A 15,135-nucleotide genomic window follows, 5' to 3' on the forward strand; every position below is an offset into this window, starting at 1 on the left:
GGGGCGGGGCGGGGCAGCGTGCGCACGCTGGGGGGCGGCCCGCTCCGGCTCCTGCCTGAGCTCCCGCTCCCGCTCCGGCTCCACCCCGCGCCAGGCCGCGGGTAGTAGGTGCTTCTGGCGCTCAGTATCCGCAGGTGTTGGGTCTTCGCGCCATCACGTTTTTCCCTTTGATGTTAAAGGAAATGCATGGTTCTTGGTTGTTGTTGTTTTTTTTTTTTGAGTTAGGGGCGGGATGAGTCTCTGGATTTGGGGCAAGTGTTCTATAGTACAATCCTATTCTTTTTATGAATGGAGAAACCCAGATGCAGAGAGGAGACGAGAGCTTTCCAAGTTTAGGAAGTCGGAGGTCCAGATTCTCCCATCGCTTTCTTTTGGGCTCTCCATGCTAAGCTGTGCTGCTTTGTACTGTCAACTGTAATTTATATCCCGTTGCTCCCAGAGTCAGAATTAATCCTGGCTTAAAAGGATACTGGAAATTCTTTGTGACGGTAGCTATAGAAGAGAAGAACAAAAGCAATTATTTAATTTTGGCCCAAGGCTCTGTCCTTTAGACAGACAAACTGCTTGGAAACGTTTGGGTGGGGAGGCTGGACCAACTGAGCACGGGGATCAATGGCACAGCTCTGCTTTGGCCTGTGTCCTTCTTTGCTCTGTAGACAGCCAAAGAGGACTTAAAGGAAATTATTTCATTCTGTCAGGATGATTGAGACCAATGACTAGCTTCTGATATCGATGTGGACACGTGAGCAAATGGGAACAAAGTACAGCCTTGTCTAACACTCGTCCGAAACTAACAATAATAGCAACACCTGAATTGAGTTCTTGCTGTAAGGCACCATGCTAATTGTTTCGGGGACTCCTCACTCCATCCTCACCACAATCTTGTGCTTACCTCCATTTTACAGCTGAGAAGACTGGGTCTGGAGAAGTTAACTTGCACAAAGTCACATTTAGATTTGGAAGAGCTAAGTCTTTCGGGAAAGACTTTCTCAGATCTGTCTTTCGGCAGAGACTATAAAAAAAAATCTAGTCCACTTGACATTATATTGGTAATGTACTTTGCTCTTTATTTTGACTACAAAACATCTATCAAGATAATGTAGAACAGTATTGATGTTACAAGGATTCAGAAAACGGTAAATTCTTACCCATGTCCATTATATGGAAAAGCACCACTTTGTGTTTGTATAAAGAAAAGTTTCAATGTCAACACAAATAAAACCATCTCCTAGACAGAGAATCGTCACTAGGGTGCCTGACAGAACAAAAGTACATATTGAAGTCAGCTCTGCTAGGGAAAATCATACATCTTGTATAGGAGTTCCCCTGATGCAAAATTAGTCTTTCAATGTGTTCTCTCTGATACTGTCATTATAATTCAGATTTGTTAGCATAGCAAGCAAAAAAAAAGAAAAAAAAAGAAAAAAAAAAAAGGTTATGCTCATTCAGTCTTCAGACCTAAACACAATGGCTGGCGTGTCTACAAAGAAAAGGAGGAGGGAGAGAAGTGAGGAAAAGGGGTGGGGGGGGGAGGGATGTGAGAGAAGAGCTTCCAGAATCTATGGCATTCCTAACATACTGTTTGAGTACTTTGTTTTTTCATCTTTTGCTTTTAGTCCATTGAGTTTAAAGTTGTTCCAGAGGACAAGAAGCAGGCCACTATGCAGTCTCCAACTTATCTATTCCAGACTCATTAAAAAGTCAGTTATTTTCTTTCTGTAATCTATTTTCTCATAAAAACAATGTCATAGATAGCTGAGTCATAGACGGCTCAGTGACCCAGACCTACCCAGAAGGGCCTGAAGAAGCCCCCAGATATCTGAATCAATAGACTAGTGATCCTCCCGTGGAGCCTGGGAACAAGATGCCGAGATGATAGGAAAGAGCAGAGAATTCCATCCTTATACAGAAACCCTGAAATAAACTTGTCTGCGATTCTCACAAAAATAACTTGCACTTCTGCAAGAGTGTTTTATGTTTATACATTTTGTGTTGCTTTGTGTTGCTTCATTTCAAACCCAAGTTTGTCATCCTCTCCTGTGATTTCCTAGGCTGTTCTTCCTATAGAACTTTAGGTTTTGGCCGCTTCACTGGAGCTCCCCACTGGGCCTGCCCTGCCTGGGTGTCAGGCTGCACAAACCCATCTCTGTCCTTTCTCCACTGCCAATCAGAATGATCCTGGGCTTAAAGAATCTTAGAATTATGCTGTGTGAGTGTACTTTTTAAGGTTACTCAGGGGGAAGAGATGCAAAGTACATGAACTTAACTTTCTCTTTTTGCTAATGCTCAGTTTCCTCACTTATTAGGTGAGATTGAACCAGATAATTCTTATTATCCCTACTGGCTCTCACATTCTATAATCCTAAAGGTCTGTGCACCAATTTCCACAGGGTATTAGAAGAAAAATCAGGAATCATGCATACTGCCCCCTAGGTATTTGTATTGTGTTTGTATTCACTTTGGTCCAGAAAAGATATAAGTGATTTATTTCTTTTATATGATTTTATTTAATACCTGTACCATTATTATTACCATCCTAACTTTTGCAAACAATATATATAATATAAGGAAACCAAGACATAGTGAGGTTAAATAACTTGCTCAAAATTATACAGCCATTGGATAGCACAACTGGGACTTAAATCCCATGGTGCCTATCGACTAATCTTTTTGAACCTCATTTTCTGCACCTGTAGAAATGGTTAATTTTGCTTTGTTTGTCTAACTCATAAAGCTGCTGTGAGTCTCAGGTGAGCCAGAGTAAGCAGAAGAGTGTTAAAACTGTAGAATGCTATTCACCTGAGAGGCATTATTGTTAAATCCATTACAACATCTTGAACATGATCCACAGAATGAATTAAATGCAACCGAGGCTTTTACATGTATATGTTTCACTTCCTTGACTAAACTCATCCAACAGGGCACCTTCTCACTGACATAGCCATATCACCATGAATAATCTTGGTCAGACTTAGTGAACTTCAGAAAGAGCCACATTTTTTTAATGACCCAGGCTGAGGTCTTCCAAAATTATAGTTATGATACATCTCATTGAAATCAATATTCCTATAGCTATGTTTTAAACTCTTTGGAGCCAGGAAATTGCTTTCATCTATTCTGAGAACTAGAACAGAGCTTTGCATGGTGTAGTTACTCAATGTTTACAGAATTGGATTGGGTTAGTATTCCCATTTTCTTGTCTGACTTACAGTCTGATTTCTTGTATAGCCTATGCCTGTAGGAAAGTCAGTGACAGGCTGTATAACTTTTTTAATTAAATGATGCTACACACCTCTCTTCTTCAATAGCCAAGCACTTGCAAATGAAAATACACCTTGGGTTTTGGCCAGTGACTCTTTCCCTCAGAGAGAGAAGTTGTTTAATATGTTACCCATAAAACCTGAAATAAATTTGTCCATGATTCTTATAAAAATAAGATGTAATCCTACACAGGTGTTTTCTGTTCATACTGCTTGGATTGCCTTTGTTAAAAAGGAAACAGGCTCCAACTGAAAAATGTTTCCTGGGAGACTAGCACAACATATATGGATGGATGAGAGAGACTCACGTGGTGATGGTACATTCATTTACTTATCTTTCTTTAAAATTTTTTGTCATAATGACCTAATAATGACCCATTGATTGATCTCAAAGGTGTAGTAGTTGGGAACTGACAGGTCTGCTAATGAATCTTTTTAAACTTTCAAGGAAGAGAAAAATATGCCTTACATAAACTGCTTCTAAATATAGAAAAGGAAAATAACCCTTTTAAGAAAGAAAATTATAGACTGTTATTTGTAAAAATAGATGCATGAACTTTGGCATGGACAGGAAAGGAGCATGAAGTCACACGAGGTCAGAGATCTAAGGGTTAACTTTAATGAACCACAGCGTGTAGACCTCCAAAGAACATTCACCAGTAGCCCTTGAAAGCTTCAACATTTGAACACCTGCCACCAGGGATGGCTACATTATTGGCGGGACCAAGTGCAAAATGAGTATGTGAAGCTCCTTGTTCCAAAAGAAGACGGAAGTGCCGTTAAAGGTACTAAAATATAGAACGATTCTTTTGCAGTCTCTCTCTTCGCTATAATGGTGGGTGCTTTTTATTTGCTATTCAATGTCATGCTCTAGAAAACACAGGAATACTTGAAAGGTGAGTGCATACATTCACAGGCATGGGAGGACCCTGCGGTGCTGCTCAGCATCCACACATGCACAGAAGCACATGGCCCACAGGCTACTCAGTACCCCCTCCTGCTAACCATTGGATCAGCACTGCTGTGCTCAGGCCAGGGGTGGAGAAGTCAATCTTCCTGATTCACTGGTCAGGGTCCCAACCCAAAGCAGACTGGCCAACCTCAGGAGATTATAACCTCCCAGGACTCACACCTTACCTGGATAGGGGGTGGGTAAGAGGCGTGCTCCAGTCTAAACACTCTTCAAACCCACCAGGGCACTGCCAGCCCAGGGCAGGGAAATGCTGTGGTATGTGTGGACCTATGTACAAGCCCCTGCCAGGGGAAGAGAGCAGTGGTGGGCCTCAGGTGGGACCAGAAGAAGGAGTCAGGAAAGTGACGTCCAGAACCCGTCCCACAGGAAGCGGAACTGCACGTGCCAAACCTGGGTACACGCGTTGTTGTTCCAACAGACTTTACTTACAAAATAAATTTAAAGATTACATGATTAAGAATTTCAAGATGGCAACTGTAGAGCATTAACCCCCAAGGGTGGGGCCTTGTGTGAGGATACTGGTTTCATGCTCAGGAAACCAGGTGTACCTGCCCCCTAGAGGACATCAACCAAGCAAAGAACTAAAATACATTATACCATTTAAGTAAAAAGACTTTTGCCAATCCCCAATCTTACCCATCCATTCCTTGCCCTTGAACCTGGTAGAATGGAAAAGGGTAGGAGAGAGGCCTGTACTAGAGCAGATGTTACCTTCTTCCTAGGACAATTTCCCCACAGGGTTTAAGTCTGAGGTGGGAAAAGTGAAAACACACTGAAATCAGTCTAGGCTTTATACCCGAAAACAAATCTCCATCATCAAACTGTTTTGTTTGTATGTATATGTCTATATGTGCTTGTTAATTGATTGATTGATAATTCACAGTATCTAAAAAGCTGTGGGATCTACCTGAGATGCCAGCAAGGGGCAGAGAAGTTGTAGCTAATAAAGCATATTAAACAGTCATTGATTAAAAATAAAGCCATATTCTATCAGTACCCCCAACAAATTCAGATTATTTCATGTAAAATATAGTTCAGCAATATAATAAATGGTTAATCTACATTAGTCAAGTAGAACTCAACAGAAATTCCACCACTGAATTTACTGCATAAAAGGAGTAAGAGTTAATGTCATGAGAGAATCAAATGATCCTAATAACTTAAATAATTTGATTACTTTGGTCAAGATGGCATATTATATTGAGTACTTGGTGACCAACATGCAATTAATTACTTTGATTGCCCCAAGACACACAATCTTTTGTACAAATGAGCAATAATCATCTGATTGTATTAATCTAGACCAGGATATCACCCAAAATAATTAAATATAATTAATTTTGCCCTCAAATCCAAATCTTCCCTTAAGACACATACCACAGAACTTTGTTTTGTGAAATGAACCACATTTTTAGCTTCTACCGTTCTCCTTTCTTTTGCCTTATTTTTCTCTCCTACTTCAAATTCACATTATCTCTACAAGTCACATTAAATTATTAGAGCTCTTTTCAGAAAACCTCTTTCTTCACTGTGTACCTGAACTGCATACTCGTTTAAAAGCTCTTTAGCAGGTATTCAGGTTTCTTTCACTTTGAGTCACCATTTAATTTAAATATGACCTCACCCAACATACAACCTAATTAACAAAACATTTTAAGTTATTCTGGGGTGGTGTGAATGCTCTAAAAATTTGTTTGATGTGTGGGTTTATGTTCATAACACTTCTTTAGAGCGTAAAACACTTGAAACACCTGCATTAATGTTCTCTGAAGAACAGAAGAAATTAATGTATGTAAGCACTTCCTTCCTTAGGGTGCCTTGTTCAGTTAGCTAGTCTTCTTGAAAATATTGTGTTACTTTTAAACAATTCAGGCATGGGGCGCCTGGGTGGCTCAGTCAGTTAAGCATCTGATTTCAGCTTGGTCATGATTTCATGGCTTGGGGGTTCGAGCCCCGCATCAGGCTCTGTGCTGACAGCTCAGAGCCTGGAGCCTGCTTTGGATTCTGTGTCTCCCTCTCTCTCTGTCCCTCCCCCCACTCATGCTCTGTCTCTCTCTCTCAAAAATAAACAAACATTAAAAAAATTTTTTAAAGAATTTAGGCTTGTGTATCGAACTTCAGAAAGCATTACTACTTCATAATAGGTTTAAAAATATTTGTTAATGACATTATAACATCATCTCCTTTGGATGGCCTAAGGCAAGGAGTGAGCCACTAACAGCATAATTTTGTAGAAAGCCTTTGAAGCACTCTTGTAGAAAATAAGTTTCTATAATGAATTATATTGATCCTGGGATCAAAAGTAATAGCACATTCATCAAATGGCCTAATTGATAATAAAATATAGTTCAATATTTCCTACATCAAATTATCAATATATTGAAAAGAAAACTATGGTAATTTTTCTCAGTGACTGTGAAATCCCTTTTCCACACACAGCCCTTTTATTGATCAAAAAACATTATGATTCAGCAGTAGATTGAAATGGAAAAACAACTGACAAGGTGGAACCTCATCTGAAGAAGCCCGTGTGTTCCTGGAAAATCGCAAGAGTCAAAAAATCTGCCCCCCTACCACCATTTTGTCTTCTGAGGAATGACCACTTGCTGTTGTATATTCTAAGACCCACCTCTACCCTTCCTCAGTAAGACTCCCTTGTGTTTATGTCTTTTTGGATTTCTGGGCTCCCTTCCTTAATTTTGAGATGTTCCTCATTAATGAATATCCTTCCTAGTGTAATAGCCTGACAAAATCATCTCAATTATCTGGTGCATTTTTTCTTTCAGTTTGTTTATAAGAGAAAACACAATGTTCAAGTTCTTTGTTAAATTCAGGGAAGTCAAATTGCAGTTGGAAGGTGACAGAACTTTAAAATTAAGCAAGACTTTACAGTTTGATTGTTTTAAAGCAATGTGTATAGGGAAAGACTAGGCATCACGCAAATGAAATAGCTGGAATGTAACACTGACTGGGCTGCCTCCGGCCCTACCAGGAAACAGCACCAGGTGTAGAATTGCAGTTGAAATAGCAATTTCCTTACCCCTTTTTAACCTTGCTTCTTTGAGGGTGTTGTTAATCTTATTGGAATTCTGACCTTAATAATGACTACAGAATTAGGTATAATTCCTTTCCTCATTAATCTCCATGTTAAAAAATTGTGTGTGTGTGTGTGTGAGTGATTTGAACAGGCTTAAGAGCAGCACGATACAAAATGATAGACCTTATTCATGAAAACTAATCCACCTGCAAGAATTAAGACAATGTAACCATAAATTATGATTGTGCAACAACTCATATGCAAATATTTGCAATCTCCGTTGCCCTCCTACTTACAAAAAGGGCTTGTGATGGCAGTAACAATCATGGAAGAAAGCAGAATTTAAATAAATAGAACTGCTTTAAATAGGTATTTTATACAATGTCTAAACTTCTTCTATAAAGGGAATGCCAGTGGATACAGATCCATATAAACAGACTGGTAACTGAGTCTGACATGACAGATTCTAGTGGCAAATAGGAATTCTTATAAAGGAAATAAATGCTGAACTTCAGATATGGCTAAAAATTTTGTTTCTAAAATAATTTTACTTCTAAATATTCTTTATGTTGCTAATTGTAGCCCATTATAATCACACACAATAGGAAATAAAACCAAAGTCCCACAGGAGAAGATGGGTTACATAAATTACAGTACACTCATTTAGTGGATTGCTCTGTAGCATATAAAAATTATTTTGCAGGAAAAAATGGCATAGAAAGTTGTTTATGAAAAGAATAATTAAACAAAGCTGCATTTTAAAAAAAAATGTTGCTTATGATCCAGAGAAGAAAATCTGGCTACAAATTGCCTAAGTTAAACACATTCCCAGCTAGAATGTAAGTTCAGTTAGTTAGGGAGTGTCCATCTTTACTGTATCCCTAGCAAGGTGTTTGGTGTGATATAAGTGATTAAATTAATAAATGCAAGTATATACAAATGATTCCATTGGAAAAATATATGTTATGCATAGAAAAACTCTAAGAATATACATTAAAATGTTAACTACTTGGGCACCTGGGTGGCTCAGTCAGTTGAGTGTCTGTCTGACTTCGGCTCCAGTCACGTTCTCAGGATTTGTGGGTTCGAGGCCCGCATCGGGCTCTGTGCTGACAGCTCAGAGTCGGGAGCCTGCTTTGGATTCTGTGTCTCCCTCTATCTCTGCTCCTCCTACATTCACACACACACACTCTCTTTGTCTCTCTCTCTCAAAAATAAACATTAAAAAAAATTTTAAATGTTAACGGCTTAATTCTGAGTGGAATTTTTTTGCCACTTGGTATTTTTAATTTTTATAGTGAAATTGTATTTCTTTTGTAATCAGAAAACAATAAAATTAAGTTAAAAATATATCTTTCATAGATTTTCCAGAGCAGTCCCTATAAAATATCCTGTTTCTATATTTAGGCAGTTTACAGAGCTGGCTGGCTTTTTCTTAAATCTTGGAAAGCAGCTTATTTTCTGAAATCCTCACATTTTATCCAAGCTTATCCCTCAGTGAACAATCACATGCAGTCTGTTCTGGATTGTGATCAGTAAATGAAGTCAAAATCAAAATGAGGTACCTATTATATGCTGTCTGTCACTCATACATTTCCAAGGTAACTGTGATTTCATTCTTTTTGAAATAACAGAGCCAGGAACACTGGTGTTCCTTAGTGGAAATGAGGTTCACAGGAACAGTTGTACCCTCACAGTCTTCTACAAGCCACTGATTTGAGGAGATGAAGACCGGCCAAAATCCCAAGTGCTCACTCTGAATGTTCTAATAATTCTCTTGAGCAGCAAGCGTATTTTAGACATTACTGAAAAATGCAAAGACTGTTTCTAGTCTTTAGCAAAAGTTATGTTCGATCAGCCAACAGTTGTGCATTAGTACTCCTCAAGAGGAATGCTGAGTGTATGAGTAGTGTGGTGGAGACCTAGAGTGCAGATGTATTAGTATTAGTCTAGAGTATTAGATGTATTAGTCTAGAGTGCCAGATGTATTCAGTGATGCATTTGATTTGAAATTGTGAAATAAATATGCCCAGGGAAAGCCTTAGACATTCTGAATGGTATAGTTCAAAGTAGAAGAAAAACAGTAACATCTGAGGAACCCAAGAGAAGAAGGGAACAGTATAGATTTATTCTGTTCATTTGTAGATTTTTCCTTTTTTTAAAAAAAAATTATTTTGAGAGAGAGAGGGAGAGAGAGAATCCCAAGCAGACTCCTGCACTGTCAGTACAGAGCCCAACTCAGGGCTTGATCTCAGAAACCTCGACCTGAGCGGAAATCAGGAGTCAGACACTTAACTGATTGGGCCATCCAGGAACCCTCTCCCTTTTTTTTTTTAACATCAGTTGTATAGAGAGTATGTCAGAATCAGAAATGTTAAGCCAACTGTAGAACTCTCCTCAAATAATAGCTACAAATTCTCAAAGAAACACCTAGCATATTAATCTGTTCTGTATTCTGAAAATGTAATCCTATAAAATTACTATTCCTTTTAAGTCAAGCTTAAAAACTATTAGTTTTCTAATTTACTTATTGTCTATCCATAACTAAATGGACAAGGGTTTTAATAAGTTATATTAGTTCAATTTTGGACAGTTTCCTAGAAAAATATAATCCTTGGAAAATTCTGAAGGAATTAGAGAAGTTGTATTAAGAAAATAGAATGAAGTATCCCAGAATTAGCCTGTGAGGGAAGTTATGATAGAGATGGGATTTGCCTTTAAAACTTTTGTGCCCAAGAGGAAAATAAGTTTCTAGAACCCTATGTCACTCACAGCAGAGAACCAAAATCAATGTTACTGGTAAATAAGCAGGAAGTTACTTGTCTTTTAACCTAGCACAAAATAGTTCAAATCATTTGGTTCACTTTATGGTGAAATAAATGGCAATACACTTAATGTAACACACCATTTAATTTATTTCCCTTAATTCAATGCCAAAAGTCAAAACAGGAAGGGAAAATATTTCATACTTCTTACCGAGGGCTGATCTCTAAATGGAATCTTTTCCACAAAATACTTAACACAAAAGCATGCACACTACCAGTCTACAAAATGAATGCTAATCGTTAGAGGTTTTTCTACTTAACAAACATTTATTTAATACCCACTTGACCTGATTTACTTGGTTCAACCAACGTTACTATGGGATTACTATGGGATATACAAATTTCATTCAACTGTTCACTCAATACCATGTCTGGAAGCATCTTTAGTCATTTATGAACTGAGACTCCACATCCCTTCATGGATGTTCTTTTCCTTGTTTTGGTATCCCCTTTACAGAACTCAGACAGCATGGTGTACAAGCCTCTATTTTACATCTATTGTAATTATTATATTTGTTATTTATGAAAGCTACCAGTTCACTGTTCCTGATAGGCTGTGCACTCACTGATAGCAGGAATGCCGTTTTATATTCATTTTTGACTACGTAACACCTAATAAAGTAACTGGCTTATACAGGAGGTCAATAATATTTGGTAAATACAGTAACTAATTCACTAAATGCCTCCCGAAATCTATGAAAGCTATGACTCAACTGTAAAATACAAGATTCTATTACTGAAGATTGACATATTAATTTAACATTAGGATGGGAGCAAAGTTTAGATGTTTTGCTCTTGGACTCAATAATATATGAAATTTAATAGTGAAATAAGATAAAAGACTTGATTGGAGATGGACGGGGAAGCTCTTCATGTACATCTCAGCTGTATAAGTGTCCATGGTCCCACCTTGATGTTGATGTTCTTCCTCACAAGGATTCAACTCTGTTAGGTAGCATGGCACATGGCTAGCACTAAGAATCAATGTTTCTTGAATCATTGTCATAGTCCAACTTTATTGCTTAGTTAAATACAAAACGTTTACATTTAGAAAGCAAGGAGGGTCTAGGCGAAGTAGTTACAAAGCCCATCCCTGTGGAAATTTTTCTGTAATATGCATGCCTGTGACTCTTATGTATGGAATCAAATTCTCCAGGGACCTTAAACTCTTTCCTAGATGTAAATCAGTCAACTTTAAAATCTTCTATAGGCCAAGAGAGGTGACTGACTGGCTGACTCGCAGTTGAATCAAGTACAGTCCAACTCATAGTCAAGAGTTGTTTGTTGTTGTTGTTGTTGTTAACCTACTCTGATTCCAAAATGAGTATTATACATTGGGAATTCTTCCTCACACATATACACCCCAGTAAAATAAATTAAATGCAATATACACAGTGGGAAATAAAATCCTTGAGTAGGTGTCAATGACATGATTATTTTCCAGAATGATTGTACCAATATGCCCTCCTAAGGATTGTCTTCTTTTTATCTGAGATGTATCTGTGCTGGGACTACCTGTGGATCTTCCTTGCATGGCGTCCTCTTCTGAGTGTAGAGAAAAGGAAGTCTGGTCCATTTCAGTCTTGCTGTCATGGTAACAACCGTCGAAGGCCATGGCTTGAAATGTATCAATATTATACATTCCAGAAATCTGACAAAAAGACTTTTTGTTAGTAAGCCATGAATATGGTTCTATATGTAGGAACTACAGTAAAAGTCTAAACAATCAGATTTTTAAAAGAGTTTCAATAAATGCTAAGAATGTTCTGCTTATTTTATTTTATTTTAGTTTATTTTTTGAGAGAGAAAGAGAGAGTGAGCAGGGGAGAGGCAGAGAGAAGGGGGGACATAGGATTGGAAGCAGGCTCTGAGCCAACAGCAAAGAGCCCAATGTGGGGCTTGAACTCATTACCTGTGAGATCATGACCTGAGCCAAAGTTGGACATTTAACCAACTGAAATACCCAGATGCCCCTGTTTTGCTTATTTTAAAGAATAGAATTCTGGTTTTGCTTTTGGTATCTGACTAAAAGTCATTTTAATAATAAATGAAAAACATTATCAAAGAGATCTGTTTTTAATAGGGACTTAGCAAGGTTTATTATTATCTCCATAGAGATAGTTGAACATTATACAAATAAATGTTTCACAATTATAATGTCAGTGTTTTCTAATTTAGTTTTGGCCTGATAGACTTTTACACTCAATGCATGTTTCCCCAGAAGGGAACACTGTTTCAGGTTTCCCCCTTTGTTTCTGCATAGTATGAATTGTTTGACATAAGTTTGAGTTGAAATTGAATATGATTTATCAGCAAAACCAATTGGATTTGCTTTTCAACATATTTTTGTCTTTAGAGAAAACACAGTAATACGCCTGGTCAGTGTAATTTTTTGTCCAAAACCAAAACAATATTATCAGGTGATCGACTTATGCTTAAATTTGGAGTAGGGATAGGAAATGATTTTAGCTACTCTCTTTAAATGCAAATTGGTCAACCTTTCTCATTTTTTGCTGAGAAGTACCTATAAATGATACCAACACAGCCCAATTAAACAACTTGAAATTGGCTTATGTTTCGGAAGGAGAGAATGAATTATCAATGCTTTCTGGCTCCAGTGCCTGATTAAATCTAAACTACCACTTTTCTTTAAGGTTTTACTTTGAGGGAGATGGTGGTTCTCACTGATACAGAACTGTGTCTAGGAAGTAGGTGTTACTAATTGCTTTATGAGAAAACGAAATCACTTCTTGATCTATAGGGAAGTTAAAAAAATGAGCAAATATGAACAGGCTACCACTGGCTGAAATTATTCAGAATTCAAATTGGAAGCTACAGAATAAAGTCTGCCAAAACATGTATTTGGTTCACAGCAATTAAAAAAACTAATATTTTACTGAATTCAAGAGACATAGAGAATATTTTGTGTAGTCAGTAAACTAACCAAGGACCCATACTCAAGTTATGTTGTCCTTTTTTGTTTTAGCCATAGGAACTTTTCATAACAAAATGAAAATGGATGATAGGAACATAAAATAAGATCAGGACTCAAAAACTAACCTCAGATAGTAAAAAATAACACTAATAATATATTCAACTCTGGATCTGAGAACAGAATAACTAGTATAATCTCTTTCGCGGTTTTACTATACCCACCCAGAACACTGCTGAGTTATCCCACTGGACACTATGATAATTTAGAACCATTCATATAATTGATTAAATCTTGCAGTATACAATTTACCAGTAGGGTGCTAATTTCCACAATTTCATAAGTTGGTTGTTCTAATAGAAACAGTTTTAGAATGGGTCTTTAATTTTTCACTCCAGCCTACAAATAAGCACATACCTAAGGCATATTATATCTAAAGTATAGATTTGACTGTTTTATGTGGAGTTCTAAGTCCTGGAAGTAGGAAAACATTCAGATGAAGGAATAAGAAAGAAAAGAATTTCCTTTCTCCTTTCTGGGCAAAGGTCAACAGTAGGGACAATTTTCCCATGATCCTTGCTGTTCTCCCAGCTCTTGGCACCTGGGGGAGGTTGGGACAGGGTGTGTGATGGTGGTGGTGGCAGGAAATGAGCTTTGCTTCACTTCATGATTTCATCGGAAGGAACTCCATAGCCTAAGATTCCCGGTCTTTCTCACTATCCCTGCATTATTCCATCCTAGAGGTTTCGCAGAAGGAATTAGCATGTGTGGCTCAGCAGCTCCTTTTGAGTCCTCACTTTAGGATCTGCATTGGTACCTAAGTTTGTTCTCTGAAGTGAGGTAAAAGGAGATTATCCTTACAGGGAGAGTCCTGAATTGTCTAGCTTCACCAGTGACCGGAAGGGGTAAGCACATTCAGTACAGTGATGAAGTATTAGTGAGACCTCCTGCTCCCATATCTAAGCACTTACTCCAAACTGCTTTATCAACAACAAAGGTGACATCCTCCCATCTGCCTGGTTTCCACATCTTTCTCTAAAACTGGTTTCCCACTTTAGGCGTAGAGAAAAGAAGTATCACCAATTATCCCCCCAAACCTACAGACATATCCTTCTACCCTGCCCCTCACCAGGGCATCCTACCCCTTTAACAATATCTCATCTCAGACAGCCTGTTCCCACTTTCCTTGTTAAAACCACTATTTGCTCAGAGCACATGAGCTGGGCATTAATCACAATAATAACTCAATATTTATGTAGCATGTTACAGTTTGCAAAAGTTTCAGACCCATTTATTACATTATTCGCAACAGCCCTATGAGGTAAATAGGGAAGAAATTCCACCATTTTGAAAATGAAGAATGAGATCCAGGAACAAAAAGCTAGAAAGTGGCAGAGTTAGGTTTGGCATCACTACTTCTGACTCCAAATCTGTGTTCTTTCATTTTTCCCCACAAATATATGAATGGTAGGACATTTCTTTGAGATAATTGCACCTTTGAAGGAGGATGCTTAGAATGGTGGTTCCTAGAGGCTGGGGAAAGGGGAGAATGGGGAGTTGTTGAACGGGCACAGAGTTTCAGTTTTGTAGGATGAAAAAGTTCTGGAGATTGCTTGTACAACAATGTGAGTATTCTTAACACTACTGAACTACACACTTAAAAACAGGTTAAGATGGTAAGCTCTATGTTATGTGGATTTTACCACAACTTAAAAATTTTTTTAAATGGATGGTACTTACTAATTAAAAGATTTTCTTCTTAGTGGTACACAAGAAGAGTGTGTATAGCCCCAAGTAGTGAAAACTAAAATTCAGGTAGTGTGAACATATGTGTTGTGTGGCAGGTGGGAGTGGATTAGATGTAGACAGTTTGGAACCAAAAGACTGGATAGAGATGGGCCCAAATTCCTACAGTGCCTCTTGCTTGGGTTAACCACTTCCACATAAAAATAGAACAGAACAACAACAACATTCTTTTTCTTATCACACGCCTTTTTTCTCTGTCACCTTTAATTCACAGATTATCTAAATCGTTGCTATTCTCAGTGCAGGCAATGGATCAATGGCATCTGGGACTTGTTAGAAATGCAGACTCCAATCCCACCCCA

The 15,135-nt window shown here is 38.0% G+C and overlaps 1 protein-coding gene and 1 long non-coding RNA gene across 3 annotated transcripts in view; one reads left to right on the forward strand and one right to left on the reverse strand.

Moving 5' to 3' along the window:
- Nucleotides 1-3,760: 3,760 nt before the first annotated feature.
- LOC122230479 lies at nucleotides 3,761-15,096 on the forward strand. Its single transcript, XR_006207453.1, has 3 exons — nucleotides 3,761-4,045; nucleotides 6,673-6,877; nucleotides 15,048-15,096. It is a non-coding gene; the product is annotated as an uncharacterized LOC122230479 (long non-coding RNA).
- Nucleotides 11,213-15,135, reverse strand: part of GABRR3 (gamma-aminobutyric acid type A receptor subunit rho3) — a 49,204-nt gene continuing 45,281 nt past the window's right edge. For both annotated transcript variants that reach the window (XM_042956257.1, XM_042956258.1), the window contains one exon: nucleotides 11,213-11,746. In XM_042956257.1, coding sequence (XP_042812191.1) covers nucleotides 11,444-11,746 — 303 coding nt within the window. In that variant the 3' untranslated portion in view covers nucleotides 11,213-11,443. The remainder of the gene's footprint in view (nucleotides 11,747-15,135) is intronic.

This window comes from Panthera tigris, chromosome C2 (assembly GCF_018350195.1).
Source record: "Panthera tigris isolate Pti1 chromosome C2, P.tigris_Pti1_mat1.1, whole genome shotgun sequence".
Lineage (NCBI taxonomy): Eukaryota > Metazoa > Chordata > Mammalia > Carnivora > Felidae > Panthera > Panthera tigris.